This window comes from Marmota marmota, unplaced genomic scaffold (genome assembly GCF_001458135.2).
Source record: "Marmota marmota marmota unplaced genomic scaffold, marMar, whole genome shotgun sequence".
Lineage (NCBI taxonomy): Eukaryota > Metazoa > Chordata > Mammalia > Rodentia > Sciuridae > Marmota > Marmota marmota.
The window spans coordinates 45,823,318-45,834,905 of record NW_025999977.1 but is presented as its reverse complement, the minus strand read 5'-3'; the positions used below and the strand labels follow the sequence as shown (position 1 = coordinate 45,834,905).

The following is an 11,588-nucleotide window of genomic DNA, read 5'->3' as shown; positions in this document are numbered from 1 at the left end:
CTCCTGGAATCTGCTCTATGTACTTACTCCCTTGGGTAATTTTAACCCACATTCCCTAGGTGTAATAGGCCATAACCATGTGTATGAAAGCTTTCAGTGGGTTCTGTAGGTCCTTTAGTACGTTATGGAACCCAAGTATGGTCTTGGGTCACCTAAACTTGCAACTGGTGTCAGAGGTGTGGATAATCTTGTGGACTGTTCTCAAATTCTGCAATTGTCTAACTTCCACAACATCTGCCAACAACAGCCCTGGAAGAAGGAGAGTTTGAAAAGTTGATGTCTTAGTTATATAATAGTAGGTTAAATCTCACCAGTGGATACTGCTAGGAAGGCTCTTTCTTATGCCTTCAGGACTCTCCCTCTCTCTCTCTTTTAATCTTCTTTCTTTCCAGTTTTTCTACCTGCTTTTCTCTCATCTACTTATTTTTCCTCTTCTTCTTCCAGCTGAGCAGGAATACTGGGGGGCTCCCTCTCCAGGGATTTTCCAGAGAAAATGGCTTCACATTTCCTGGAGGACCTATGTCCATAATCTTCACTGGAACAGAGGTGGGAGGTGAGGATGGGCATCCCAGGAACTGTGGCAGTGACGCCCCTTGCATCTGTGAAGAGCTTTAATAATTGTATATGTGCATGAGATCCAAGTAGTCCATGTGGCTGGCTTGAGCTAGACCAACCTGTCAGAAGACTGCAAGTATCTCTGTGCTTCTTTGGATGTCATATCTCTACTCTCACAGTGATGGTGAGTTCCAGTGGCCCTTCTATCACAATATTAGTAAATAGTCTATTTATTATTATTATTATTTTGGTACTGGGGATTGAACCAAGGGGTGCTTTACCACTGAGCTACATCCCTATCCCTTTTTAGATTTTATTTTGAAACAGGACCTTGCTAAATTGCTGAGGCTGGCCTCAAACATGTGATCCTTCTGCCTCAGGCTCCTAAGTCACTGGGATTATAGGCATGTGCCACCACACCTGGTTTATTATCTAATATTTTAAAAATAAAAAGTTGATCCATACAATAGTTACATACTCTAACCTGAAAAGAACATTATTTTTAGATTAACAAATTTTAGTGTTAAATATATAATTTAATATTATATATATATAAATATATAAGTTCTCTAGTCTTCTAATCAACCCTCCCCCCACTAGATGCACTAATAAAACTCTTAGTAATGGCTAACTGAAGTACAGCTCACTAGGCATTTTATACAATTTTAGTTACTTCAAATGGGACATGTTATAATCCTTAGAGCAATTTCATGTGGTAGGAATTATTATTAATATAATTTGACAGGTGAGTAAGGTGGAGTTCAGAGATCTTGTCCAAGGTCACACAACTGTGCGGTCCTAGACCCAGAATTTGAATTCAACCATCTCATCCCAGGACCTGCACCTTAAACATTTCCTCCCTTCTTGCTAGGGACAAGCTCTGTCCTGGACTATCTTGATCCTCTCCTTTGGCCATCTTGGTTCTTTTTTAAGGAAAGGTTCATGCTGTTTTCATTATAGGGTGTCTGTATTGGAAACTATGTTTCCTGATAAATTGGTTGAGAAAACTGTCCTAAGAATGCCTTAGGCTCCTGATTGATGTGCAGCTGTTCAGCTGCTCTTGGGTACAGAGCAGTTCTCTGAGAGTGGTTCACCACGTATTGCTGTGGAACTGGAAACAGATTTCTTTTATGTCTTTTCCTTTTTGAAGTACGAGGGATGGAACCCAGGCTCTTCCCCATGCTAGCTAGGCAAGTGCTCTACCACTGAGCTACACCCTCAGCCAGCAACAGAGGTTTCCATTAAAACCTCTCTTTCCTTGACTTCTTCTGCTCTGCTGGACTGTTTGGCAAGCAGCTCCTGCAGACTGCCTGTCTGGGGGGTCCCAGTCAGACAGGTGCTGCCTGGATCAGCTCCTTCTAAACCACACCCTGGCTCTTTGAACGCTGGCTCAGATGCTCTCCAGTGCTATAATCATTAACTCCTTCAGGAAGCCTATAAATAAGTACCAGAGCTGTGGCCTCTCACCAATGTGAGTGCCCTCTCATCACTACGGTGGTAGTGTCTGTTGAAGTTCTGAGATGGAGAGACGTAAGGAAAAAAATGGCAGTGTTCAGGTGGCAGGGCAAGAGTTGGGCAGTGGAGCACGGGGACTTCTGCTGAGGAGGGAGATGGGTCTGTGGAGCGCTGTGTCCCTGGTTGCTGGCTGTATGATTGGCTCTGGCATCTTCATGTCTCCACAGGGGGTCTTGGTCTACACGGGCAGCCCTGGGGCCAGTCTTGTGATCTGGGCACTCTGTGGTCTCCTGGCAATGCTGGGTGCCCTGTGCTATGCTGAACTAAGTGCCCTGGTTCCTGAATCTGGGGGAGAGTATGTCTACATCTTGCGGACATTTGGCTCCTTGCCAGCCTTCCTGGACGTCTATATATTTGTGCTCGTGGGCAGACCAGCCTCCATGGCTGCCATCTCTCTCAGTTTTGCTGAGTATGCACTGGCTCCCTTTTACCCTGGCTGCCCCTCAGTTCCCCAGGCTGTAGTCAAGAGTGTGGCTGCCTCTTGCATTCTGCTGCTGATGCTGGTCAACTTCTGGAGCTCCCGGCTGGCCACCATGCTGACCAATGTATGCACAGCTGCCAAAGTGTTCTCATTGCTGGTCATTGTGGTGGGTGGGGTTGTGGTGCTAGTCCAGGGCCATGCCCGTACAGAATTCCTTCTGTCTGCCTTCCACAACACAACACAGCAGGCAGGGCGCATTGGCATGGCTTTCTACCAGGGGCTGTGGTCCTTTGAAGGCTGGAATAGCATCAACTATATGTTGGAGGAACTTAAGAATCCACAGGTGAGTCCATGTTGCCACTCTGAGGGTAAATCTCTGAATTGACAGCTCCAACTACTTAAGTTCTGATTATTTAAATTTGGGGTGTCCAAATTCACAAATAACCCAGCCAGAAATAAGGGTTTCCATCCTGCACTTGTGAGACTTGAATGCTCAATTCACTGTCTAAATAATGACCTCTCAAGAAAGCAGAGAACTTTATGATACCCAGGGTCTCATCTTCCTACCTGTGAGGTAGGCATTATCACCCATTTTTCACATGGGAAAACTGAGATTTAGAGGGGACATTATTTTGACTTCAAATTGCTAGGAAGAGGTCATGCTTGATGGTCAATATTTCCTGAATTGTTCTTTCCAGCACATTGTAGCAGATAATTCATAGTATCTGAAACCTGGGAAACACTACTGGCTATAGCATATTTTGGGACAAGAGAACAAGCCAGTCCTGCCTGCTCACACCACTCATGAACCTGGAACTGATTAGTCCTTCAGGGCACCTCAGGACTCGGAGCATTTGGATGTTTGGGTACTGTGGATGTTAAGTTTTTGTTCTACATCTATTTTCTGAGGATGCTATTTGTTTGGTTTCTTTTTCCCTTGAAGGGGTTTTAAATTCTCACAGAATGAGAACTTCAAAGCTTTTGCCCTGGGTCCACTGGGCTGGCTCAGAGGCCACTGCAACTTTCTGAGTCTTGGCAAGGCTCTCTTGAAGGAAATTTGGGAGAAGAAGATCTTGGAGACCCAAGTCCAAGGGGAGAGAGAGTGTGTGTGTGTGTTGGGGAAACAGAGAAAAACCTTGGACTTAAGTTTTATTTTTGCATATAATTTCTTGTACTTCAGTTCTTTGCCTGTAAAATGAAGCCATTTTAGCTGTTTTGCCTCCTCAGATGGCTCTCAGGTATCAGTGTTGCCATGACCCATGGAGAAAGCTTGGGCTCTGAGTGCCTTAAACAGCTGTACAGTTGTAGCTCTTAGGGGAACCGATAGCATGTGGTCAGGCTGGCTCTGAGATGGGCAGAGGGCTTCAGAACAGAGGCATTCATGGATTGACTCCTTCATATCAACGATAGTAGCCTTTCTCTGAATCCAGGTCTTGGGCTCAGAGCTGAGCTGGGGAAATGGTACAGGGCCTAAGGATGGGTAAGACAAGCTCCCATGCTTACAGTAGGGATTAGAATCAGAAATTTGAGATCTTAGACTCTGTGGGTCATACAGTTTCTGTCACAACTACTGAATCCTGTTGTGGTAGTATGGAAACAGCCACAGGAAAACAAAGGAATTTGGCTGTATTCAAACAAAACTTTATTAACAAAACCATATGGCAGGCTGGATTTGGTCCATAGTCATAGTCTGCTGATCCCTGCTATATCAGAGCATTTCTTCCTTCTTCTTCTTCTTCTTCTTCTTTTTTTTTTTTTTACTGGGAGCACTCGACCACTGAGCCACATCCCGAGCCCTATTTTGTATTTTATTTAGAGACAAGGTGTCACTGGGTTGCTTAGTGCCTTGATGTTGTTGAAGCTGGCTTTAAACTCACAATTCTGTCTCAGTCTCCAGAGCTGTTGGGATTACAGGCGTGTGCCTCTGTGCCTGGCTCAGAACATTTTTGATGAATGTTTTTAAAAACAAAAATCTAAGCAGGTCTTCTGAATGCTAGCATTTGAGATTCTGCTCTAACTCTAACTTGGCCCTCTAAAGCACATATTAGGAGAATCTTTGTTAGTTTCATACTTTTTCTCCCCAATAAGATAGCATTAGGTTCAGATTCCCAGGGATTTGTATGAAGAATTAAGGTACCTGAGCATGAAATCTGGAGATCTGACTGCTCTTGTGATATCTTGGCCAGAATCCTATCCAGGCCACACCTCAGGGCTCTGACATTATCACAGTTCATTCCTTGTTGGAAGACTGCCCAGGGAGAGGTCAAGTGTAAAAGCATACCAGGCTCCTTGCCTCTTACTATGTGTGAGGGTAAGTCATACATGCTGGGTGCTCACCTTGTTGAGGGCCTCCCACAAGGGGAGGGACAATCCTGGATCACCTTTGCTACAGGTGGCCTTGTCTAGACCTAGGCACAATCAGGTTGCAGCACTGGGGTGATAAGAATTGACTAGAATGCTCATGCTGTAGTTGGGGCAATTTCTTTTTATGCCCAGATTCCCAGGTTTTAGAGCTGTAAGGGACCTGAGAAAGGACCTGCACCATATGAAGATCCATTGCCTCAAAGGTGCAATGTGTTTTGTGCCTACATAGTTCCATAAAAGCAATATGAAAATGAATCTGGAGGCCAGAAAGGGGAGGGCATGTTGTGTCCTAAGGAAAAACAAGGAGGAGTGAGGAGAGTTTCATTACTGAGGCCAGCCTTGGGGACCTGAAATTGGTCCTGAGATGATAGCTCCATCCTCAATGTCCTCAGGCTCACTCTTCCATCCCTACCTTCAAGGTTTTCTGCTGGCTGACCTCAACCTTGGCAGAGAGGTCTAGAAATTGCCTTTTTTGTAAAAAAAAAAAAAAGCTGAAGAGGAGAAGATATGCTAATCAGTGGCAGATGCTTAATTAGGGGAGGATTCTATCTAGTGCAAAACAGACTCATGAGATCTTTTTTTTTTTTTTTTTTTTTAAACCCAGGATCAAACCCAGGGGTGCTTAACTGCTGAGCCACATCCCCAGCCCTTTTTGAGACAGGGTCTCACTAAGTTGCTTAGGGCTTCGCTAAGTTTCTGAGGCCGGCGTTGAACTTGTGATCCTTCTGCCTCAGTCTCCTGAGTCTGTAGGATTATGGGTGTGTATCACCATGCCTGACTAGGATCTTTAACTTTCCTGTCTTCTTCTCTGTAGTTGGCTACCATGGTTGCCCTGCCTAGATTCTCTCTCCTTTCCACCTGCTTGAATCTCTTCTATGCAAGTAGAGCCCAGCATAAGGTCCTCCTTATTTTGGACGCTTTGGTGATGCTTTTGTCTCTCCCCGACCCCAGCAACCCCTCTGTACCACCATGCCTGACTAGGATCTTTGCCCAGTGCCTCATGAGGCCCCCAGCCTATCTTCCTAAATGTGTGCCTGTCCCATGGGGATTGTGGGCTCATGGAGGAGCTGCATCTGACTCTCATCCCTCAGGACCTGGCACAATGCCCTACAGTCGGACAAGCTCAGCACTGGTGTCCAGAAAGACCTCACTGGCTAACATATGCCCTCCCCTTCCTGACTCTGCAGCAGAACCTGGTGTGTGCATTGATGATCGCCATCCCTCTGGTCACTAGTCTGTATGTCCTGGTCAACATCAGTTACCTGCTAGTGCTGTCATCCAGTGAGATCCTCTCCTCTGATGCTGTGGCTGTGAGCTGGGGGTAAGTGAGTCACTTGCTGTGTCCCTTGGGCACCCCACAGAGGTTCCAGGATGGAGGAAGTTTGGCACTTGGTGTGTATTTGAACTTGCCTTTGAACATACTGTTTGCTTCATTTCTGCATGGGGCTTTGTAACCTTCTTCCAGGTTGCTGACAGAGTTCCCCTCTGTTGTCCTAGGAACCAAGTTCTGGGGTCCTGGGCCTGGATGGTGCCTTTGGCTGTTGCACTCTCAACATTTGGTTCTGTCAATGGGATATTCTTCAGTGGCAGCCGTGTGTGCTATGTGGCTGCAAGAGAAGGCCACATGGTGAGAGATGGGTCTGGGACCAGGCAAGGTGATGAGTGCTGCAGGAGGGCTGCTGGAAGGTCTGCCAACTCTCTCCTGCCTGGAGCTTAACATTTGGCCCAAACCAGGACTCCCCAGTAAACTTGGCCCTCTTTTCTTTTGAGAGCAGGACTCAGAATTGCATACCAGTCAGCTTTGATTCAATCCCTTTACTTTCAGGTGCAGGGCTATCACGGTCCTGGTAGTGCAGGGTGAAGGGTGTCAGTGATAAGGATGTTTGTGTATGACAAAGGTACAGAGGCCACAGGATGAGGCACAGAGGGCATATAATGACCTTTCCCCCAGAGTTTTTTTGTCTCTGTGTTAGCTTCCATTCTAATAATAGTATTGAATAGCAGATGACCTTAAATCCCAGGGGCTGGCTATGACATTTGGTTGTTGCTCATGTGTCACTCTTCTTGCACTGGACCAAGTCTGCTTTTATCTCAGGGATGCAGGCCAAAGCAGTAGTGGCTTCTGGAGCATTTTTTTTTTTTTTTTTTTTTTTGCCTAGAGCAAGTGTCAGGGATTCAAGAGACTGAGACAAACTGTGCAAATATACTTAGACCTGGTCACATTTTATTGGCCAAAAGCCAGTGATATGGCCTGGCTCACATCAATGGATGGGGAACTGTATTCCTCCTGCAGAGATGGAGAAAGAAAGACTGTATATTTGATAGGCAGTATTCCAGTCTTTCAAAATAATCTAAGATTCCTCCCATGATCCATCCATACCTGCTCTACATTTTCCTCCTTGTACCTGGTCACTCCAAGTAAATCACAGAGACCAAACCTGGGAAGCCATAATGATCAGTGGCTGTTAGGTTAGGCACACCAGTGTCCAGAGCATGCTTGTCTGGGAAAGGGACACCCGCTGTGGCTCTCCTGGGGCCTGCCTGACACCTGACTCTGCTTCCCAGCCTGGATTTCTGTCCATGGTTCATGTGCGTCGCCTCACACCAGCTCCAGCCCTGATGTTCACCATGGCCGTGGCTTTGGTCTTGGTCATCCCAGGAAACTTCAGCATCATTGTGAACTTAATGAGGCAAGTGAAACTGTTCTCCCAGGTTGGGTATCTGTATTCCCCTATGTGTGTATACTAACATGTGTGCACAGATATAGAAACGTGTATGTGCTTTCCTGGAGCCCCTATCTGCATCTACTTACACATGCACATGTATGTAACAACTGCATGCAGACTTCTTGAGTTCCATGTGTACACACTCACACACATGCATGGGTGTAAACAAGCACACGTACACAAGGCTCAGGGACCCTTCTGTGCTCATATATTTCAGCCCCTTTTATCCAGTTTCCAAAATTAAATATGGCTCTCTCTTCTCTTGTTCATTCTCCCAAAATTCAATAAGTTGAATGTTTCATCCAGAGACAGACAAAGGCTCGTGCTTTGTCATTTTTTCTTTTTTACTTGTTCCTTTACTCTGATATTAAGATAATATTAAGGCATATTTGGGCATCATTAACATTACTTGTAGCCCTTGGACTTGGCATGATTTTCCTTCTATAATCTGGTCTGCATTCTGGACCAACATAACTTCTATCGAACTCAGGGCAGACCTACACTGACCTTACTATTTCCCCCGGGACAGAAGCCATAAGCTGTTGTGATATCCACCTGTAATTTCATGAACTCATTTGAAGCATAGTCAGTAGGCAGACACGTAACCAGCAGGCAATGATAATGTCTGGGTACAAAGAGAGTTTTCAGTAATTTTTCAGGCATTACATGTTCTCATTCTTTGCTTTTTAATTAATCTGGAACAGAACACACAGAACTTGATGTGACTCTCTTTAAGAACACTAAGTAACAGACAGGCTTTTTTCCTTTTATCTTTTCCCCATGAGAAAGAATAAAGCCGTTATATGGTGAGAATAAAATCAAACACATAGTGAGTATTGGGGGCACTGTTCAGGTGGAAATTGGGGAATGTGACAGAGAATGTCACTAACTCTAGGGGAAAGGTTGGTTGGGAGGGGGACTCTCCTATGAATGTGCTGGACCCTGCAGAGAGCATGGGTTTTTTTGAGATTCCCACCAGGCTGTACTTTCTAAAAATACAAACACTCCTTCTCTTTGAACATTTCTTCCTGATCCAGTCAGAGCCCATCAGGGAAATCCTGATCTAGACTTTTCCTTGCAGCATCCTATCCTGGATCACCTATGGAACCACTTTCAGTTGTCTCCTATACATGAGGATTAAGATGAAGAACCTTCCCCGAACTTACAAGGTAGTCATTGGAAATAGACATAGGGCTTTTCTGACCCTTGGCTCCCACATAAGGTAGACCTTTGGGCCACAATTTCATTAAGGCCCAGAGGAAGAATATAAGAGGTTGCCACTATCATTATTTGGTAGAGAATTTTGGAGGGGGAACAGAGGGAGGACCAACTAGATACCAAGGCATTGATTCTGCTAGGGACCCATTTCTCCTCTGGAGGACCCTGAGGGAGAACACTGGGACACAAATGCAGAGGATATATGTATACATTTGGTTTCACATAGCACAGAAAGGTTCATTCTGCACCTCAAGCCTTTGCTACCTAAAATGTTCCTTGCAGCCTCACAGTTACCCTGCTAGCCCAGTTGTGGTGTTGTGGCAGGGACTGGGGAAGAAGAGCTAGTGGCCTGTGGGAGCAAGAGGAAGGCAGGCAGGAGGGACAGAGACAGAGAACACACATCACCTTCCAGGCCCCCCTTCATCACTCAGTTCTCAGGGGCCAAATGCCCACTTTCTGCCCATTGCAGGTTCCCACTTTCATCCCTGTCATCATGCTCCTGGCTTCTCTCGGCCTGGTCCTGGTGCCCATCATCGACAATCCCCAGATGGAGTTCCTATATGTCTTCCTGTTCCTGCTCAGTGGCTTCCTGGTGTATTTCCTGTTTATCTACTTCCAGTGCCAGCCCAGGTGTTTGCAGATGGCCACCTTACATTTGCAGCTGCTTCTGGAAGTTGCTCCAACTACTAAAAATCATTGACTGAGGAATTGGACAGGTTCTGCATGCCCTGTTTGCTGCAGACCTCATACAGGTGGCCATTTTAGGTTCTCTGTAAGTTGACCATGCAGAATTCTGGTAAGCTCTTAAGTGCTATAACACAGTTGCTGTTGAGTTTTGGGTTATTCATCAGGCAGCGCCCTCCTTCTCTAAGATCTGCTCCTTCAACACAGCCACATAGGCCATCAGTCATTTGATCATTATTTTTTTCTTTGGGATTTTGACATGAGAATTCTGTGGTTCTGTTCATCCTCTGGTGGTGACTTGAGCTGAAGAATTGTATATCCTAGGACCTTCTTCCATTGTATGGTCAGAGAAGTAGAGAAAGCCACTGTGACAAGAAGAATGAGGAGATACACACTGAGATATGTTGAGAAATGGGCCCCTGAAGACTTGGGTTGGGAGTGGAGGTGGAAATTCAAAAGTGTAGCAGCCTTGTCCCTTAGGGTTTTCTAGTTCTGATTCCTGTTTTGTGGTCCGACTGCCATCCAATGGTCCTCTCTGAGATTTTTTCTTTCTTTTCCTTTCCTTTCTCCCTTTCTCTCTCTCTCCTTTCCAGTGCTGCGGTGGGGATCAACTTAGGGCTTTGCACATGCTAGACAAGCACCCTTCCATTGAGCTTTATCCCCAAGCCTTGCCTGACTTATTAATTTCTAAGACAATCTGATACCTTAAGATAGTATCTTACTGGGAAGGAAGTGTTGAGAGCCACAGCCAAGGGGCCCCAGCAAACTTCCAGCTGATTGGCTCCTCTGCAGTGATGCTCATTGGTCTGTTTCCCCGCCCTTTCAGACCACGGAGCTGCTCATTGGGGGACTCTTTTGGCTCCGCCCATGCAACCCAGCCAGGAGGAGTGGGGGGTTGAGAGGCTCCTGGGAAGCCGGGTGGTGGCAGTTGGGCATTGAGGGAAATCCTGAAGAACTCCTGTGGTGCGGCTGTGTGTTCTAAAAATAAAGTTCCTTTCTGCTTGATAAATGGCTCGTGAATTGTGCCCAGCCAGACTGTGGCAAGGAAGGGTTATCAACTTTGGGTTAAATTTTTAGAAGAAAAAAATGAGGGACTAGATTAGCCCCCAGAAGACTAATATGGCTACAGGACTAAATAGAGGCAAGGGATCAGAGATATCTGTCGATATGGGGGAGAAGTTGGGGAAGAAGGAATGATATGGTGACTAGAATCAGGCTGAGAGTGCAGCCCTTAGTTCATCTGGGGAGTGGATTCAAAGGATGGGGGCAGAGAATTCCATTCAGCTTCTCCATTCCTGAAAACTGGACCTGAACAGCCTGCAAATGGCAAGAAAAAGCCACAACAAATTCAGGCCACACCCTGTGAGTCTGCTTCATCACATCAACTAATTCTCCATTTCTTTGACACCGACTGGAAGTCTAACAATTCAATTGAATTCAATGTTGACACTATGTCTAGCATGTGCAAAGTCCTATTAGCACAGACTACAGGTTTAGGTTTCAGTCCCACAAGACTGCCCTCACTTCAGACACTAGTAATAAGCATTGGGTCCCCAGGCTACCCACACTTCTGACATGATAGGGTCCTATAACCCCCGGGCCAGTTGGATTAATTTGCTAGTATTGTTACTGAGGAAAAACCTAAGTAAACCCTCTAGCAACACTTGCTCTTACTTGACTTAAAAATTACTAATTTTGGAGGTAACAGGTGGGAAATACATTATTAGTCCCCCACTAGTTTTCCCGTAGATAACACCTCTGATGTGTGGGTTCTGATGATAACAGTTGCCTAGGTTACTCTTCAGGGACCTGAGAACTACTTTAACTGAGAACTTCGCTTGGGCCTACAGATGTCCCATAGGTGGTTGGAACAGGCAAGACTTTGCTTCTTTGTCTTAACATTGTGTACGTCTCCTTTGATTCCTTAACTTTCATGTCAGATTCTTCTCAGCTCTGATTGTAGACCTATTAAACATTGAGATGCATTTTGTTCAAAACTATAATAAAGGGTTAATTTTAACCTAGATTTGCCTAGTTCTCTCTTTCCATTCCCTTTAAGGTTAAAGATACTTACCAGCCTCTATGACCAGAAACACCAGATCATG

General features: G+C 45.5%; 1 protein-coding gene across 1 annotated transcript; it reads left to right on the top strand.

Moving 5' to 3' along the window:
• Positions 1–2,075: 2,075 nt before the first annotated feature.
• On the top strand, positions 2,076–10,220 carry LOC107137145 (b(0,+)-type amino acid transporter 1-like). The gene is made up of 6 exons (XM_015479492.2): positions 2,076–2,834; positions 6,043–6,176; positions 6,353–6,482; positions 7,421–7,545; positions 8,663–8,750; positions 9,269–10,220. Exons 1-6 carry the CDS (start codon positions 2,076–2,078, stop codon positions 9,497–9,499), a joined length of 1,467 nt encoding a protein of 488 aa, XP_015334978.1. The 3' UTR covers positions 9,500–10,220.
• The last annotated feature ends 1,368 nt before the right edge of the window (positions 10,221–11,588 follow it).

Bases quoted from the DNA above. Each gene is read 5' to 3' on its own strand.
- LOC107137145 (XM_015479492.2), top strand. From the start codon at position 2,076: ATGGAGAGACGTAAGGAAAAAAATGGCAGTGTTCAGGTGGCAGGGCAA. The intron at 2,835-6,042 runs GTGAGTCCATGT...CTGACTCTGCAG, and splicing joins AGGAACTTAAGAATCCACAG to CAGAACCTGGTGTGTGCATT. The intron at 6,177-6,352 runs GTAAGTGAGTCA...CTGTTGTCCTAG, and splicing joins GCTGTGGCTGTGAGCTGGGG to GAACCAAGTTCTGGGGTCCT.